A 20,375-nucleotide genomic window follows, 5' to 3' on the forward strand; every position below is an offset into this window, starting at 1 on the left:
AATCTTCTCTGTTTATAATTGTTGTTTGAAAAATACATATAATACATAAAATGCATAAACATAATCACTGATTTACATGAAGCCTGTTGACAAAACCTTTCAGATATGTTCTTTTGTTTGTTTTTTGCACTCAAATAGAGTCAAAAATAACAATAATACAGCTTTTTAAAAAAAGAACAACTACAGGAGAAATTAGGAAGACTATCAAGTCTTATAATGCCACCTTACCTATAACATTAACAGGTTAGCAGTAGAAAAAGACAAGTTACAATGCCCAATTGTTAAACTGAAGCTGTGAATTGTGTTTCAGTTTCTGGTGTGAGAACTGGAAAAACTGATGAGAAGAGTGCTGAGGACTCATCTAAATCAGGTAAAAATATATTTAATCTGCTCTGTTTCTGTTAATATGTGCTCATATTCATTTAAATATATGAAACCTAGCAGTGTTGGGAAGGTTACTTTTAAAATGTATTCCACTACAGATTACAGAATACATGCCCCAAAATGTATTTTGTAACGTATTCTGTTACGTTACTAAATGAGAGTAACGTATTCTGAATACTTTGGATTACTTAACATACTGTATTATCATGCTTTTTTACAACTACATTAGTCTACTCTTCCTGTGTGATTTATTACTTCTATTGATGGTTACTCGCCATACCAATAGCAACTAGTTTTTTAAATCTTAATATAAAATGAGTAACAGTAGGTGGACATTAGGGTAAGGCTGCACTTTTTGCAGCGATCTCATATAGAAAACTATTCCGCACTTATATATAGCTTACTTACAACCAGTGTTGTGTAAGTTACTTTAAATTAGTATCTTAGTTCCATTATTAGTTACTTCTATCAAAAGTAACTCAGTTACTTCAAGTTACTCGATACTTTCAAAGTAACTAGTTACTAGGGAAAGTAACTTTGGTTTTACTCAGAATTCTCTTGTTAATTTGTTGCTTCCGTAACTGGATACCCAGCAAGATTGCCAGTCTTCTAGCTTGCTTACTTGCCACAAGTGCACTGTGCCACCTACCAATAGTAAGGACAAAATGTGCATATTTCCACGAGAGAAATCCCACGCCTGGACCGTCGTTGACCGCCGCCATGATTCTAGCCTACGTCACAGCATCATGTGCACTTTTTACATCCAACACGAAAAATGCAGTCGTGGTGCTGTCGATTGTACTCAGAAACCGGGAAATTCTGCCTTCCGAATAGGAAGATGTAGTCAACACCAATACAACTTTTACAATACAACTTTATTTGTATAGCACATTTAAAAGACCAGTGGTACACCAAAGTGCTTTACAATAAAAACAGGAAAATTAAGACAATAAATAAAAGACTATTACAGTTTTTCTCAAATGTTAAAACACAAAAGCCAATCCTGTAACCCAAATGACCAGTAGTCTAAACACATTTACTAAATGTAGCCACCATATTACCAACCCGTTCTCACTCCCAGTTCTCACTAATTAAGAGAAGATCATTAAGGACTCTCAGCAAAGATGTTTCAGTGCTGTGGCATGGTTTAAAACCAGATTGAAATTTATCACAGATGTCATGTGCATCCAGGTAAGCCTGGAGTTGCGAGAGAACTATCTTCTCTAGGATTTTGGAGAGGAATATAATTGGATTTCGGCCTATAATTAACGAAATCACAATGATCAAGACACCTTTTTTTAAGAACAGGTTGCACTATAGCATGTTTAAAAACAGAGGGAACATAGCCAGAAGACAATGATGAGTTCATTAAAAATAGAATACTGGGCCCAATTACATTAAAACCATCCTTCACAATGCGAGACAGAAGGGGTTCATATGCAGAACTAGTAATTTTCAGTTGCTTGACAATTTGCTTAAGTGTACAGAATGACACTGGCTCAAACTGATGAAAAGTTGAAGCACATTCTCCAGTGAGAGCAGGGCTCACCACTAGGGGGACTGAGGATTTGAGAGATAGGATTTTATCAGTAAAGTATTTTAGAAATTGTTCACAGAGAGCTGAGGATGGGACCATCGGCATATCAGGGCAGGGATTAACTACTGAATTAAAGATTTTAAATAGCAATCGAGCGTTATGGCCATTGGTCACAATAATATCAGAGAAAAAGGCCGCTTTTAGCAGCAATTTGAAACTCCAGGCGGCTAGAACGCAAAGTATCAAAGGATACCTGGAGATTATCTTTCTTCCATTTCCTCTCAGCTTGGCGGCATACACGCCGCAGGGCACGCGTAGAATCATTAAACCAACGTTGAGATTTAGTTCTAGGAGATTTCATTTTGATCGGTGCTACAGTATCAAGGATGGAAGAACACATGAATAGCAAAGAATTAGTGATGTCATCAACTGTATGATGTTTGGAGCAGTCAAAGCTAGTAGTAGAGGCAGAGTTGAGAAAAGCCACAGAAAATTTAGTCACAGATTCATAATTAATAATACACATAGGGCGTCGGGGATTCTCAGGAAACAGTTCAATCTTACACAGATCAGTGTCAAAGATAACTGGGAAGTGTTCAGAGATCCCAATATTATCAACATGCTTAATACTAATATCCAAGCCATATGAGAAAACCAAATCGAGGGTATGGCCTTTGAAGTGGGTTGGCCCATCAACCCACTGAACAAGGTTAAAAGAATCAGTTAAGGTAAGAAAGTCTGTGGCTAAGAGGTCATCCTTACAGCAAATATGAATGTTAAAATCACCAGTAATAAGAAAACAGTCATAATCAACAAAAATAGATCCTAACAGATCAGTAAAATGAATAAAAAATTTATTATATTTCGGCGGTCGATAAACCACGGCACACAAGGTTTTAGAAGAATTGACCAGTTCCACTAATTGAACTTCAAAACTACCGTAGGTAGGAGAAGGCAGCTGCCGAGCTTTATGTATATTTTTAAAAACTGAGGCTAAGCCACCACCTCTACCCGTAAGCCTTGGTGAGCTAAAGAAAGAGCAGTCAGGGGGGAGAAGCTCCGAGAAGGAGAAGGAGTCATCAGGGCGAATCCATGTCTCTGGCAGAAACAAGATGTCAAGCCCCCGTTCCTCTCACACGCTCCTGCACACCAAATCTGGAACTACTGTCCATCATGTGTCGTCCTTTTTATCTACCTCGGGAATTTACATCGGTCATTGTAAGTGCCGTTTATATTCCACCACAAGCGGACACGGTCACCGCCTTATGCGAGCTGCATGAGGCACTCACACAGCACCAGACACAACACCGGGACGCTGCGCTTATTGTGACGGGGGACTTTAATAGCGCCAACCTCAAACGCGCAGCGCCGAACTTTTATCAACACATCACCTGCCCCACCAGAGGTGAAAGGACACTGGACCACTGCTACACTACGGTCAAGGACGGCTACAAGGCACAATCCCGCCCTCCGTTTGGCAAATCTGATCACGCCGCCATCTTCCTCATGCCAAAATACAAACAAAGGCTGAAACAGGAAGTTCCGGTTCAGAGGAAGGTCGCGCGCTGGACGGATCAATCGGTGGCCGCGTTACAGGACGCACTCGATGACGCAGACTGGGGCATGTTCAGAAACAGCTCCGATGATGATGTCAACGTGTTTACGGAAGCGGTTGTGGGATTCATCGGGAAACTAGCGGATGATACCGTGGAGACAAAGACTATCACAACGTTTCCCAACCAGAAGCCGTGGGTGGATAAAACCATCCGCGACGCTCTGAGATCCCACACCGCTGCCTACAACACGGGACTCACGACGGGGGACATGGACCCGTACAAAGTTAATAGTTTAATAGTTTATTTATTTATATAGCACATTTAATTACAACAGGAGCGTTGACCAAAGTGCTGTACAAGAATACAACATACATAATAAAACAACTTAGAGTATTAAAAGCAAACACCAACTATGAATTAACAAATAACAAATAACTCTCATGCTGTATTAAAAGCCAGTAAATAAAAATGCGTTTTAAGATAAGATTTAAAAAGATTGACAGTAGGAGCCTGTCTGATGTGTAGGGGTAAATTATTCAACAGCTTAGGCGCTACGACTGCAAATACTCGATCACCTCTATGAACCAGCCTCGACCTTGGTATGGCTAAAAGCAAAAGATCACTTGATCTAAGAGATCTAAAGGGGGTATAAGTCTGCAAGAGGTCAGAGAAATACCCGGGAGCCTGTCCATTCAGGGCTTTGCAAGTCAACAATAAAATTTTAAAATGAATTCTGAAGTGGACAGGAAGCCAATGAAGAGAGGCAAGCACCGGGGAAATGTGTTCACATCTTTTAGTACGTGTCAGAAGACGAGCTGCAGCATTCTGGACCAACTGCAGCCTTGCCAGGCAGGTCTGGCTAACTCCAGCATATAAGGAGTTACAATAGTCCAGCTGGGATGTAATAAAAGCATGAATCGCTCGTTCAAAGTTTTTAAAAGATAAAAATGATCTCACCTTAGATAAAAGCCTCAGTTTGAAGAAAGACCGCTGTACAACTGAGCTAATTTGTTTTTCAAAGGTGAAATTGCTGTCAAGTATAACCCCCAAATTTTTGGCATGTGATTTGACAAAAGGCTCAAAGCCGCGTCATATAACGTGCGGAGGGCGGTGAAAGAGGCGAAGCAGTGCTACGGGAGGAAACTAGAGTCACAACTCCAACAGAGTGACTTTAGGAGCCTGTGGCGGGGACTAAGGACAATAACGGACTATAAAGCACCAACAACCGGTATGACGAACGCGGCCGTGACTCTGGCAGATGAGCTGAACACTTTCTATGCTCGCTTCGAGGCTGCAGCTAAGGACTCCAACAATGCTAGTGCTAGCGGCGCTAACGGCTGCAGACAGGAAGATATTGCCAGCATCGTGCTGGCAGTATCTTCGTCATCTCCGAGCATGAAGTAAGGAGAGCCTTCAAAAGAGTGAACACCAGGAAAGCAGCAGGACCAGTCAGAAGACAAAGGAGCTGTCAGTAAGACAAAGGAGCTGATAGTGGACTTCAGCACTAAGCAGGAGAGGAACTACCAGACCCCCGTCATCAATGAGTGCCCAGTGGAGAGAGTGGACAGCTTCAAATACCTCGGAGTTCACATCATGCAGGACCTGTCATGGTCCTGTCACATCAACACCGTGGTGAAAAAGGCCCGTCAGCGTCTCTACCACCTCAGACGCTTGAGAGACTTCCAACTGCCCTCCAAGGTGCTCAGGAACTTTTACTCCTGCACCATAGAGAGCATCCTGACGGGAAACATCTTAACCTGGTTCGGGAACAGCACCATGCAGGACAGACGAGCTCTACAGAGGGTTGTGCGGTCAGCTGAGCGCACCATCCGCTCCGAGCTCCCTGACCTGCACTCAATCTACAGCAGGCGGTGCTGGACCAAGGCCAGGAAGATGGTGAAGGACCTCAGCCATCCCAACAACAGACTGTTCTCTCTGTTGAGGTCAGGAAAGCGATTCCGCTCCCTGAAGACCAACACAGAGAGACTGAGGAGGAGCTTCTTCCCGCAGGCGATACGGTCTCTCAATCACACCACCACACAGTACTGACCCACACATACAGTTCTTACACACACACTGGACATTCTGGACATTGTTTTCACTTCATCACTTAAATCACTTTAAGCATATTTGCACTGCACAAGACATAATGTGGATTGCACAACACTGGTCATTATATTCTTCATTTCCAGTTAATACTTGTACAGCTGCTGTTATTGTGTATATATATATTTATATTTCTTCATACATTCTTATATTTCTATACTGTGTATTTTGTTGTACAGTTATTTTATTTTCAACTTTAATTTATATATTTTATCTTATTCTCCCAGTTAAATTTACCCTTCATTATAATTTGTGTTGTACAGTTATTTCATTTTTAACCTTAATTTATATTTTATTCCTTCCTAGTTAAATTTACCCTTTTTAATTTTGCATATTTATTTCCTTTCTTATTCATAGCCTTTTCCTTTTTTGTTTTCTTTAGGTCACGAGCAGTTGTCCAAGCATTTCACTACATATCGTACTGTGTATGACTGTGTACGTGACAAATAAAATTTGAATTTGAAGAGAGGAAGAAGTCATTTAAAATAAAAGTCTTGTTCACCAGTGACCTTACATTCAATAGAGCCATCCGCATCATAGTTGCGTCTCTGCTCGTAGCGCGGCGCAGATGACTTAGATTGTTGCGGCACGCACCACCTGTGGAAGACGACATCCAGGTCCGAATAGGTAGGCATACCTCTGGGAGGGCGGGGTAGTCTTGCTGCCCGGCGAAGCAAATCCACCGACAGCTGAGTGATCGAGCAGAAAGCCGGTGCCGGGAGCAGGAAGAGGTAGGTAGAAGGTCCATGGTAGCATATGGATCAGCCATAGCCTGAGCTCGAAAATAAGCCTTAAGGCGGACACGAATGCCGCTCCGTTTACCCCGCTTCCTGTAGCGTTTCTTGCGTAGGGTGGGTAAAGGCAGGCAGGATACGCTGGTGGAGGAGACCGAGCACATCAAGCTGGCACCTCCCAAGGTCCATCGTGAATCCGACTCATGAGATTGAGAGAAACAAAGGTCCAAAAGCATTTGCCGGTCATAGGTAATTAGTGCGTTGCCACCAGATGAACATGATGTTAAAAGAATGAGTAGTACTATGCAAAAGTCGAGAAAAAGGAGTCTAAAGCAGGGAGGAGGAAGACGGCCAGCCATACACACCGGTGCCATCTTAACACCAGACTGCAGATGAGCTGCATACATGGCTGGACTGGGACAAAAAAAAATCGTCCCGGGCATTTTGACTAGAGACCAGCCCATCATTATAGGAAAAACCATAAAGCCTTTGAATGAAAACAAACGCTGTTGTGACAGTGATGTACACTGTTTTGATGGTATATATGCATCAATCTATCAATCGTTTGGTGTAAAATTCAGATAATTATTTTTTGAAAGCTAAACATGAAATGAGAATAAGAAAGAAAAGTATATTGTCCACCTCTCAATGTTAAATACACGTAGACATTGAGGGCCAGCAGGAGGGACCATGCGCTTACCTGCTGCTCTCTGGCAGGTAGCTCCATGCCCTCCTGGGTTTTAAATGCACCTTAGAACACACATGCATCAACACTACAATGAGCGGGTGGAGGGAGGTTTGGAGTCTTCTCTCACCCCCATTCTCTGCGACCTGCTGGAGCGGGGGGGCTAGGAGGAGGAGTTGGCCGTTCGACTGCGGTCTGGAGTGTGGGGCCTCCCTGCTGCTGCGGAGTTGGGGCGGTCTGCCTCCCCCCACCGCAGGGAAAAGGGTAACACCACCTGGGTCTGGGTGCAGTTCCCCCACCTCCAGGGGCAAGGGTACCTAGACCCGGGGCTTAGAGTACGCTTGGGGAGTGTGATTGTGTGTACAGCGTCTCTTTATGTCTGTCTCCACGTTGGTTGAGTGTGGAGTAAGTGCATATGAGAGCATGAGGGTGGGAATGGATGTTTGTATATGTGTGTGCCTGTATGTCTGTGTCTATATGTCAGGTTGGGCATCAGACGCCACCTCTCTGGGGACATCTCAGGCCCTCCAAGGTTTGGAGGCCTATCTCCCCCTACCACCACTTCCCCTGCCAGTGGCGGACCCCCTCAGACATCGGTGCGTTGGTGGTTCTTTGTGTCCGGGGATGGGCGTCCAGGTACACACCGGCTCACTCCTTGGCGGCCGCTTATCGGGGCCTGGAGCCTGGGGATTGCTCGGGCCACTTCGGAGGTGGGGTGCCCCCGGCCTCTCGGCCTGGGGCTCGGTCACTCAGGCACGGCTGGCTGCCGGCGGAGCTCACGGGCGCGTCACTGCAACTCCCCCTGGCTTCTGCTCCGCGGCTGCTGAGTGAGCCCTCATCTGGGACTCTCCTCAGCTCTTTCTGGGACAGTGGCGCGGCTGCCCCTCTGTTGGTCTTCCTTGGTCTCTTGTGTTCTGGGGGCCTCTGGATGTCTGGAGTTTTGATCTCCTCCATACCTGCTTCATGCCCTGGAGGACGGGGCTGTGGCCCCCCCACACCCTCTAGCAGATCATTACATGAAGGAACCTTTTAAAAAACAAAAAACAAGCGCGTCCATGCTCACAGGTGTACACACGGGTGATCACACCCACAAACTACACCCTTTTTGGCTCCTACCTCAAAGCACACTGTGTTCTGTTGATCTTATGTGCTGCACAATAATGTTTAACATTTAGTATTTACTGTCATATTCCCATATATCATTGTGATGTTGTTTATTCTATTACTCTTGTTCTCTTCTGCTTGTTTTCTTTTTTCTTTCTCAGCAGGTGATCCAGGTGATTGATATATGCATTTTTTTTCTTTTTTTCTTCTTTTTCTTTTTTTTTCTGCCCATTCTGTTGGTTTTTGTTTTTTGCCCTTCTCCCCCGTCCCTCTTCTCAGCTGTTTCTCTTTCCCTCTTTCTTTCTCCCCTTCTTTCCCCCAGTCAAGTCTGTCCCATGTTCAGTAAGTGAAAATAAAACAAACAATAAAAGGCGAATCAAATGGACCATTATGGCAAGGCTGGGATGGTCAATTTGGTAAAGTAAATCCGTTGGGCATCTTTCTTTGCCTTTAGACAACAATTCTGATGGCAAAAGAGCCAAACGGGACAGAAAATACAATAAAAAAAAAAGAAAAAAAAGAAAAGTATTTCTTTGTGCCCCCCTTTTCCCTGTTAATGCCCTAATTGGCCCCCTGGCAACACTTTGCTAGACCCGCCCCTGCACAGTTACCAGCTGTCAACTACTTAGAAAAGGATCCTGGTGTTATTTGTCTCTCAGAAACAGTTCATAACTTCCCTTCAACTCATTCATGTCACCTAAAGGGTAAACCTGTTTCTCCATCACTGTTCAGCTCTGATGATTCAGTAAGGACATCTCCTGGTTTCATCTTCATGTTTCCCTCTCACCAGATAACAAAACCAATATCATGACCAGCAGGTTTACAGCTGTGACTCCAGAAAACATCAGCTGATCAAGCTTAAACGTGCTGCTGTTGTTTAACGCGACATCCGCTGGTTTCCTCTTTCTGGCGCAAAGTGGACGATAAACAAACAAGAGAGGAAAGCCGATCAGTTGATCATTGATCAGTTTGACGATTGAAGTAGAAACAGGAGAGGGAAGTGGAGAGAATGGGAGAAGAAGAGGCAGCTGACAGAAAAGACAGAATAACTCCAGCTTTGTGTCTTTTTCATTGTAGCTGAATTACGGGACAAACTCTGTTCCTTTTCACCTCAATACGAAACGCGTAATATTTTCTCTGAATACGAAACAATTCCGTTTTTCAGGGGATGGTTGGCAACTCTACTAACTAACCTTATGAACAAAATAAAGTTCATCATCAATAACATCATAGCACCCACCCAGCTGTATAGAAACTCCGTCATGCTGGGTAGTACCCAGTACGAAAAAGTCAGCATAACAAAAACTTGGTTTATACATGGAGTGCAGAATTATTAGGCAAATGAGTATTTTGTCCACATCATCCTCTTCATGCATGTTGTCTTACTCCAAGCTGTATAGGCTCGAAAGCCAACTACCAATTAAGCATATTAGGTGATGTGCATCTCTGTAATGAGAAGGGGTGTGGTCTAATGACATCAACACCCTATATCAGGTGTGCATAATTATTAGGCAACGTCCTTTCCTTTGGCAAAATGGGTCAAAAGAAGGTCTTGACAGGCTCAGAAAAGTCAAAAATAGTGAGATATCTTGCAGAGGGATGCAGCAGTCTCAAAATTGCAAAGCTTCTGAAGCGTGATCATCGAACAATCAAGCGTTTCATTCAAAATAGTCAACAGCATCGCAAGAAGCGTGTGGAAAAACCAAGGCACCAAATAACTGCCCATGAACATGGAAAAGTCAAGCGTGCAGCTGCCAAGATGCCACTTGCCACCAGTTTGGCCATATTTCAGAGCTGCAACATCACTGGAGTGCCCAAAAGCACAAGGTGTGCAATACTCAGAGACATGGCCAAGGTAAGAAAGGCTGAAAGACGACCACCACTGAACAAGACACACAAGCTGAAACGTCAAGACTGGGCCAAGAAATATCTCAAGACTGGTTTTTCTAAGGTTTTATGGACTGATGAAATGAGAGTGAGTCTTGATGGGCCAGATGGATGGGCCCGTGGCTGGATTGGTAAAGGGCAGAGAGCTCCAGTCCGACTCAGACGCCAGCGAGGTGGAGGTGGAGTACTGGTTTGGGCTGGTATCATCAAAGATGAGCTTGTGGGGCCTTTTCGGGTTGAGGATGGAGTCAAGCTCAACTCCCAGTCCTACTGCCAGTTTCTGGAAGACACCTTCTTCAAGCAGTGGTACAGGAAGAAGTCTGCATCCTTCAAGAAAAACATGATTGTCATGCAGGACAATGCTCCATCACACGCGTCCAAGTACTCCACAGCGTGGCTGGCAAGAAAGGGTATAAAAGAAGAAAAACTTATGACATTGCCTCCTTGTTCACCTGATCTGAACCCCATTGAGAACCTGTGGTCCATCATCAAATGTGAGATTTACAAGGAGGGAAAACAGTACACCTCTCTGAACAGTGTCTGGGAGGCTGTGGTTGCTGCTGCACGCAATGTTGATGGTGAACAGATCAAAGCACTGACAGAATCCATGGATGGCAGGCTTTTGAGTGTCCTTGCAAAGAAAAGTGGCTATATTGGTCGCTGATTTGTTTTTGTTTTGTTTTTGAATGTCAGAAATGTATATTTGTGAATGTGGAGATGTTATATTGGTTTCACTGGTAAAAATAAATAATTGAAATGGGTATTGTTGAAATCTCCCAATTCTTTGAATCTTTGGGCTGAAGGAAGGACAATACTCGGTGTATTTATGCTCAATCAACAATCATTTATTTCCATACAATTCAACACTTAAGAGCATAAGAACCATCATGATGGGGAGACATGCCTGAAGAGGGTCACAGCAAGTCTCAAAATGGTGACGGGTTGCTCAGCTTTTTATAGTCTCTAGTGGCCCCCACCTAGTCGTAAAAGCCTAAATATTCACATTCTTTCTCTTTTACGGCGCCTAAGTTATGACCTCGGCTCCCTGTCTTTCTGCTCTTCTGAAAGGTGGGGGTATGGAATGTGGTCTGTCTCTCTTATTATCGGCACAAGGTCCTCTGCACACAACATTCTCTTCATGATTCAGCAGTATGAAATGTCAAGACACAGTGTAACACATTCAACAGTGTCTAGTAATACAGGTCAATCCAATAGATCTAAGGATTTTCACACTCTTTTAAGTCAGAAGTATAATGCAAACTAAGACTACATACTGATCACACACTCTATGTTAAAGGGTATAAGATGATCTACGGCAGTATCATAATTCAACTATTTTGATTACATATATAAGGTAACATATGATAACAGAATAATATCACAGTATATATTTGTTTTTTGTTAAGTTGCCTAATAATTCTGCACAGTAATAGTCACCTGCACACACAGATATCCCCCTAAAATAGCTAAAACTAAAAACAAACTAAAAACTACTTCCAAAAACATTCAGCTTTGATATTAATGAGTTTTTTGGGTTCATTGAGAACATGGTTGTTGTTCAATAATAAAATTATTCCTCAAAAATACAACTTGCCTAATAATTCTGCACTCCCTGTATCTGACCCAGATAGACTGCAGGTCATAACTTCTTACCTGAAGTTCAGTTCACCTGACACTTGAACCAGCGGCCGCCTCGGGTCTCTCCTCCTCCTGCGTCCCCATACCCTCATCCACCTGCTGGCCTCCACTATTTGCTAATGTTACTGAATCTGTGGAAGCTCCGTGATAGCCACCACACGAAGTAATGAATAACGACCCTATCTAAATCCCAGTAGCGATTAACGCATTCCTGATTTTTGCATAATAACTAGTTACCGTGCTCGTTACCACAATAATAACGTAGTTACTGTAACGCGTTACTTAATAACGCATTAGTCCCTACACTGCTTACAACTGGGCTCGTCAGGCACTCTTTTTGGCTGCAGTGGTTATTATTATATTTACATGTCGTGGAATTACCAACAATAGAGAGGGCATAGCCTAACATATGAAATGGGAAAAGACCGCCGTGTAATCCTTTTATTTCAACAAATTTACTGTATTCTAAATACCACCTTTTACAGTTACTTATATTTTGTCTTTTAAATATGTTACTGTGGTAAATGTATTCTGTTAATCCCCAACACTGAAACCTATTTAGAAAACCTTTCATACGTGTTAAACTGAAGCTGCGATTTGTGGTTCAGGGAGTATTGTGAAGATTGCGATGGTTAAAGAAACTGATGAGGCGAAAACTTCTGGTGCTACATCTAAATCAGGTAAATTATGTTTATTATGCTCTGTTTACATGTGTTAATTGTCACAGGCTGGCGTTCTGAGTCCTTTTTTGTAATTTTGTATTTGTATTTGTATTTGTATTTATTTATTTATTGTCATTGTCAGAGAACAATGAAATTGCATTTGGGGCTTCCGTACAACCCGTAAATAAAATAATGAAGAAAATAATAAATACCCCTTAAAACCCAAGTGTAAATATTTAACCCAGTGTGACTCCAGTGCAATAAGACAATCCTTAGCAACAACATGAGAACATGACAAGTAAACATGAGAACCTGACAAGTAAGTTCAGTGCTATTAAGAAGTTGGATATGGTTATTGTCCGTGAGAGGGGGGCAGAGAGTTCAGGAGCCTCACAGCCTGTGGATACAGGCTGTTGGCCAGTCTGGATGTTCTGGCCTGTATAGACCTGTACCTTCTCCCTGAGGGCAGCAGGTGGAAAAGGTGGCGCGCAGGGTGATGTTGGTCCCGCAGAATACTGTGCACCCGTCTCAGACAGCGAGTGGGGAAGATATTACTGATCTCTGGCAGACTTGTTCCAATAATTCTGCCAGCTTCTTTCACCACCCGCTGGAGTGCTTGCTGATCGGCCTTGGTGCAGCTGGGGAACCACACTAGAAATCCATACGTCAGAACGCTGCTGATGGCACAGTTGTAGAAGTTCAACATCAGAGATCTGGGAATGTGTGCGCTCCGCAGTCTCCTCAGGTAGTAGAGGCGCTGTTGGGCTTTCCGTGCAACTGAGGTGATATGGTTGCCCCAGGACAGGTCCTCGGTCACAGTTACCCCCAAGAATTTAAAACTGCTCACCCTCTCCACTGCCTCACTGCCGATGAAGAGAGGCAGATGGTTGTTATGACCCTTCCTCCGGAAATCTACAATGATCTCCTTGGTCTTTTTGGTGTTTTAGACCAAGTTATTGTCGTGGCACCATGACTCTAGTTGTTGCACCTCTGTCCTGTAGTTTGTCTCATCGTTGTTGGATATAAGTCCGAGCACTGTGGTGTCATCGGCAAACTTAACAATGAGATTGGACGCGCAGGAGGAAATACAGTCATGGGTGAAGAGAGTGTATAGCAGAGGGCTCAGGACACACCCCTGAGGGGCACCGGTGTTGACCACAAGGGTGGAAGAGGTGTTCTTACCCACTCTGACACTCTGTCTGCGATTAGTGAGGAAGTCCACAATCCAGTTGCACAGAGAGGAGTTAAGTCCCAGTTGGTGGAGTTTGGGACGGAGTTTATATGGCCGGATGGTATTAAAAGCCGAGCTGTAGTCTACAAAGAGGAGCCGTGCATAGGTGTTCCTGTGTTCCAGGTGCTCCAGTAATGTGTGCAGCACTATGGCGATCGCATCCTCGGTTGACCGGTTCTCCCTGTATGCAAACAGTTGAAGTTATCATTTTGGTGTGGTGATTATAAGTTTGTGTGTTATTCTTATTTAGGGTTTATTGGAGGTTTAAGTTAGTGATTTATTTATTTTTATCATCTGTCTCCTTTGTTTCTGTGTTTCGTTCCTGCTCTAGTCTGTCATGTGTTTTAGGTCTTGTTTTATTTTGAAACGGGTCTTTAGTTCTGTGTTCATGTGGTTAGTTTTACACTCCCCGTGTCATTATGTTTCATTCTAGTCAGCTGTGATCAGGGGAAGAGTCTCCACTTCCCCTTCCACACACGGTCTGCCCCCCCAGATCGTGACAGTTAAAATGTACTCATATTCATTCACATGAAGCTTATAAATAAAAAAAACCTTTCACATGCATTAAACTGAAGCTGTGAATTGTGTTTCAGATTCTGGTTTGAGGACAGTGACAGTTAATGTAACTGTTGAGGTCAAATGTGCTGTGGCTACATCAGGTAATATATATATATATATATATAATCTTTATATTTTTTGTTGTATGCAAAATGTCAATATGTGTTCATAATCACTGAAATAAATGAAACTTATTGCTTCAAACCTTCAAACATGTTAAACTGAAGGTAGGAATTGTGTTTCAGAGTCTGGTGTGAGGACTGTGATAATTAAAGAAATTGTTGAGGTGAAGAGTGCTGAGGCTTCATTTAAATCAGGTAATATATATTTAATCTACTCCTGTTTATATTTGTTTTTGTATGCAAAATGTCAATATGTGTTCATCATCACTGTAATAAATGAAACTTATTGCTTTACCTCTTCATACGTGTTAAACTGAAGCTAGGAATTGTGTTTCAGAGTCTATTGTGAGGATTGTGATGGTTAAAGAAAGTGATGAGAAGAAGAGTGATGAGGCTACATTTAAATCAGGTAATATATATTTAATCTGCTCTCTTTATAATTGTTACTGTTTGCAAAATGTCAATATGTGTTCATAATCAATGAAAAACATGAAACTTATTGCTTAAACTTTTCATACATGCTAAACTGAAGCAAGAAATTGTGTTTCAGAGTCTGTTGTGAGGATTGTGATGGTTAAAGAAACTGATGAGGAGAAGAGTGATGAGGCTACTTTTAAAACCGGTAAAATATATTTCATGCGCACTCTTTATAATTGTTACCATATCAAAAATGTTACTATATGCTCATATTCATTGAAATACACGACTATGAGCACATTCAATTCAATTGATAACACCTTTTAGTCATGTTAAACTGAAACTGTGAATTGTTTTTCAGAGTCTATTTTGAGGATTGTGATGAATAAAGACATTGATGAGAAGAATAGCGCTCGGGCTACATTTAAAACACGTAAAATAAATTTGATCTGCACTGTTCATAATTGTTATTGTATGCAGAATATATTCTCATAATCACTGAAATACATGAACCTTATTTCTAAAACCCTTCAGACGAGTTAAACTGACGCTGTGAATTATATTTCAGATTCTGATGTGAAGACTGTGACAATTAAAGAAATTGTTGAGGTGAAGAGCGCTGAGGCTTCATCTAAATCAGGTAAAATATATTTAATGTTTTGTGTTTATGTTCTCCACACTTAGCACTCAGTTCTTCTCACTTCTTTCTCCTCACTCCACACTGTCTGCCACTGGAGACGGCATGGTGATAGCAATAAGACTTATGAATGAAGAGGATGTGGACCCAAAAAGCAGACGATGGAGACAGAACAGGGAAAACACCATCCATCCATTCTTTGCTGCTTATCCTTTTTAGAGTCACTGGAGCCTGTCCCAGCTGCCATAGTGACAGAGGCAGGGTAGACAGGGCCAACATATAGAGACACACAACCATTCCACTCACATTCAAACCTGTGGGCAATTTAAAATGACCAATAACCTAACCCCACTAACTGAATGTCGTTGGACTGTGGGAGGAAGTTGGAGTACCTGAAGTATGGGGAGAACATGCAAACTACACGCAGATGGTGGAAGTGAACTCAGAATCTTCTTGTGAAAGGCCATGAGGCACAGGTGTAGGCAACAGCGTGGTTTGGCAGGACCAACTAGCAAGCACAAAGTCCTCTGGCAAAGCAGGTGGCCCTCCAGAGTCCCCAGCTGACAGGTTGGTTGCATGGAAGCTGCGGGTAGCTGGACTGACACTCTTGAACCTTCAGCTGGTGAAGGAGGTGGCTGCACGGTGTTACCTGACCTCCAACAGAGGTAGAAATGGGTGCAGACATCTGTCAAACACTAGCCACTCCCACCCGATGAGTAGGTACAGGGTGATGTCTTGGCTGGCCTCACCCTGGGGACCAGCAGTAGTGCTGGGGCAGATCGGATGCCAGCCACTCCCATCCAAGGAATGGGTACAGGTGCAGGAGTAAGCTGGGCCACAGTCGCCGACATCCTTTGGTGCCAGGACAGACACCAAGCAGCAGGGTGTCTGCTTTTCCCACCCAAGCAACAGTTGCAGGGACGAACGGAGCCTCGGCCAGCCTGGGAACTGGAGCAGGGGCTAGCTGAGCCCTACCCACCCTCACCAGAGGCACTGGTACAGGTGCAGGGGAAGGCCAAAGCCCCGCTGCCCTGGAAGCAGGAAAAGCCCTGCCAGAGCTACCCTCACCTGGGGAACTGGTACGGGTGCAGGGGAAGGCTGGGCCGCAGCTGCCTGGGGACAGGAACACACAGAGGCAGAGGAGAAGGCTCAGAAAAGAAAACACCAGTCTTTGTCCATTTTCCAGCATGACAAATAGTCTTTAAAGTTTTTGACGTGTCTTGACTTTTGTAAGCTTGGGAGGAGCATGAGGAAAAGAGTCTAATTCACTCACCACTGGTGGTTTTTCACCATGCATAGAGTGACGCTAGGCAGCTGAGCCTTTAGTGCGCAGACCACAATGCTGAGGCTAGAGAGTGTGTGTTTGAAGAAAAGCAAAGTATTACCACTCAAAGTTGTGGAAGCTTGGGTGCTGGTGGGGCGGAGGAGCACGGCATCTTCGGGGACCCCCCAGAGCTAGACGAGTCCTGCGACAAATGCACTCGCAGTCAGGTGTGAGCCATGACTTCTAAGTCAGCTCTTCCTACAGTAATGAAAGTGCTTCCTGCTGCCACTCATACAGATCCATATCAACTGGGACCATTACGGCTGTTGTGTTGTGTGGGGAGTGAGGAGAATGTGGACCCAAAAGCAGACAATGGAGATAAAATCTGAATTTAAACTGAAGGCATGCCATTTATTAGGGCAAAGACCCAAAACAGGGGGGAAAAAGCCATAGATCTCAAACTAAACTGGGGAAACTAAGCAAATACTCACCAAAACTTTAACACTAGAAAATTCCTGGAAACTCAGGAAAAACCTAGGAGAAACATGGAAGAGACTTGGAGGAAACGCAGATGCAATTTAGTTCAATTAAATTTTATTTATACAGCACCAAATCACAACAACATTTGCCTCAAGGCGTAATGACAAGAGGTAAAGGAAGACAAAGGACCAAATACAAAAAGGATAGTGAGGGTATGGGAGCCAGGAGGGAAACACAGCTGGGGCTAATCACACACAAGAGAGAGGCAGAACGCAAAACAAAATACTCTAACACAGGACACGGGACTGTCAAAGTAAAACAGAAAATACAAAAATCAAGCACTACTAGACATAACACAAGGGACACAGGGTAGGCACAGTAACAAAACCCAAAGACTAGAAATCACAAAATCCTGATTAAGGGAGCTAGAAATACAAATGAATACATGACAAAAAAAAAAGCTAAATCAACTAGTACTCATAACTTCAATAATACTTAACATTGGGTCCCCAGACGCAGGACAATGACAGTTTACATGTGTTAATATGTGCTCATAAAAAAAACAAACATTAAGCTTTTTGATGACACCTTTCAGACAAGTTAAACTGAAGCTTTGAATTGCGTTTCAGAGTCTATTGTGAAGACTGCAATGATTAATGAAAATCATGAGGAGAAGGGCGGAGTGGCTGAATCAGGTAAAATATATTTAATCTGCTCTGTTGATAAATGTTTTTGTAAGCAAGATGCCAATATGTGCTCATATGCACTGAAATACATGAAACGTATTGACATAACCTTTCAGATGTGTTAAACTGAAGTCATGAATTGTATTTCAGATCCTGATTTGAGGATTGTGATGATTGGAAAAACTGGTGTGGGAAAGAGTGCTGTTGGAAACACCATCCTGGGAAAAAAACTTTTCAAATCTCGTCCCAGTTCAGAGTCAGTGACTGAAACCTGTGAAACAGGTGAAACACAGTTGGAGGAGAGAAAAATTTATGTCATAGACACACCTGGGATCCTGGACACTGGGAAACCTGCAGAAATGATCGAAAAGGAAATTGTGAGATGTTTTGAAGTCTCCAGTCCAGGTCCTCATGTTTTTCTACTGGTGCTCCAAGTCGGTCGATTCACCACAGAGGAGAAAAACTCTGTGGAAGCCCTGCTGGAGCTGTTTGGTCCAAAAGCTCAACATTACATGATTGTGCTGTTCACCCATGGAGATGATCTTGAAGACCAGGAAATCACCATACAGCAGTATGTACGTGAAGCCAAACCAGAGCTCAGAGAAGTCATCCAAGGCTGTGGAAACAGGTTCCACGTCTTCAACAACAGAAGCAAAGACAGAAAGCAGGTGGAGGAGCTGATCAAGAAGATTGATGACCTGGTGGCAGGACGTGGCGGCACATACTACACAAATGCCATGTTTAGAGAGGTGGAAGAAAGGAAACAGAAACAACCTGACAGGGAGAGTGAAGAATACAAGTTCCTGAGTCAACTGGTAGCGCAGATTCTACGTTTTCATTCCCGTCTTAAAAGAGAATAAAACATATTAGATGATGTAAACCTGTAGACAAATATCCGTGGTGTTAATTTAAAAAGTAATTATATGAATATTAGTTAAAAATGAGTTTTAAAACGGTAATCATTACAGTTTTTCTCAAATGCTAAAACACATTTCACAAACGTTTCCACTATGTTCCCCAACGTCTAAACACAACACCCTTTTCTAAAGCTACATAAACACAACCACACCTTCCCACTTTGATAACTCAAACTTTCACACCAAAAGAGCAGCTCGAAGCTTTCAAAAATGTAAACACTATACACATCATTACACACTACAGCAAAACAAGTGAAAACACAATGCTCAATTTGTGAGAAGGTTCTTTGTTTCATAACTGCCAATGCATATTTTTAGAAACTATACAGTAACGGATTGTCGTAGATCTCTGCAGAGGATTAGATTTGTGAGTTTCATATGAAGAGTATAAATCTATAGAAAATCCTGCATGTACGTACACTACTGTAACACAACTCAATGCAAAAACAGAATCTATTGCACACAACAGTAATCTTGAAAACATGAACAGGGTTTGAAGTTTTTTTATTTACGTTATTCACACCACACACACACCACAATCACTGTGCAGCATCATGTCGCTGAGCTGTTGCTCGCATCTCGCCCGTAATGATGGTGCGAGGTTGTCTTGCGCTCCCTCCTGGACCTTCTCCTCTCCCATGTTGGCCTCCTCCTCTTCCTCATTGGTCGCTCCTCTTCCTCCTCTCATTTGAACTCCTCTTCCTCATTGGCCTGCTCCTCTTCTTCCAGGGCCAGCTCTTCTCCCTCCTCTGCATCAAATTCCTCTTCCCCTGACTCTGCCTTCATCCATTGTGTTTGTTTGGAACCTTCAGCATACTGTGCACTCTGAACTTGCTTTTACATGTGGGTACAGCATTAGCAACAAGTGTCTTCAATTTTGAGTCATTGTGTGTAGTGAATGACGCCAGGTGTGTTCCCTGTGTTCAAAGATTGGTGACTGTGGCAAGCATTTTGCATCACATGGGCTTTCATTTGAGAATATGAGCAGAGTTGTTTTGCAACATGTGTTTTAGCAAGGAAAAATGTGTTTAGATTTGTGAGTACAGAGGGTTGTGTTTTGTGAATTGTGTCTTCATGTGACATGTGTTTATGGTACTGGAATATGGTGGCTACATTTAGTAAATGTGTTTAAACTACTGGTCATTTGGGTTACAGGATTGGCTTTTGTGTTTTGACATTTGAGAAAAACTGTAATATACTCTTGAGGAGGCTAGAGCATGTTGTAGGCATCAAGGGTTCTGCCCTTAACTGGTTTAATTCTTACCTCACAGATAGATCCTTCTCTGTTGTGATGGGAGGATACTCTTCCTCTGTTGCCCCTCTCTGTTGTGGTGTGCCCCAGGGGTCTGTATTGGGCCCTTTATTATTCTCTTTGTATATGCTACACTTGGGCTCCATATTTGAAAAATACAATATTCCTTATCACTTTTACTTTGATGCCATTCAAATCTATTGTCAACTGACTGATGATTTGTCAGCATTATTGAACGTCCTGTACTATTGCCTGAGAGAGGTTAAGGATTGGCTGTCAGATAATTCTCTTCAATCTTTCTCTTTCAATCTCTTCAATCAATCTTCATCCGCTTTATCCGAGGCCGGGTCGCGGGGGCAGCAGCCTAAGCAAAGAGGCCCAGACCTCCACCTCCCCAGCCACCTCCTCCAGCTTGTCCGGGGGAACACCAAGGCGTTCCCAGGCCAGCCGAGAGATATAATCTCTCCAGCGTGTCCTGGGTCTGCCCCGGGGCCTCCTCCCGGTGGGACATGCCTGGA

General features: G+C 43.1%; 1 protein-coding gene across 1 annotated transcript; it reads left to right on the forward strand.

The window, feature by feature from the left end:
- Window positions 1-331: 331 nt before the first annotated feature.
- LOC113029654 (GTPase IMAP family member 4-like) lies at window positions 332-18,571 on the forward strand. The gene is made up of 9 exons (XM_026180641.1): window positions 332-370; window positions 12,240-12,311; window positions 14,118-14,183; window positions 14,328-14,399; window positions 14,542-14,613; window positions 14,755-14,826; window positions 14,983-15,054; window positions 15,190-15,261; window positions 17,839-18,571. The coding sequence occupies exons 2-9, from the start codon at window positions 12,260-12,262 to the stop codon at window positions 18,546-18,548; spliced, it is 1,188 nt and encodes a 395-aa protein (XP_026036426.1). The 5' UTR covers window positions 332-370; window positions 12,240-12,259; the 3' UTR covers window positions 18,549-18,571.
- Window positions 18,572-20,375: the final 1,804 nt, after the last annotated feature.

Source organism: Astatotilapia calliptera, chromosome 9, assembly GCF_900246225.1.
Source record: "Astatotilapia calliptera chromosome 9, fAstCal1.2, whole genome shotgun sequence".
Taxonomy (NCBI): domain Eukaryota; kingdom Metazoa; phylum Chordata; class Actinopteri; order Cichliformes; family Cichlidae; genus Astatotilapia; species Astatotilapia calliptera.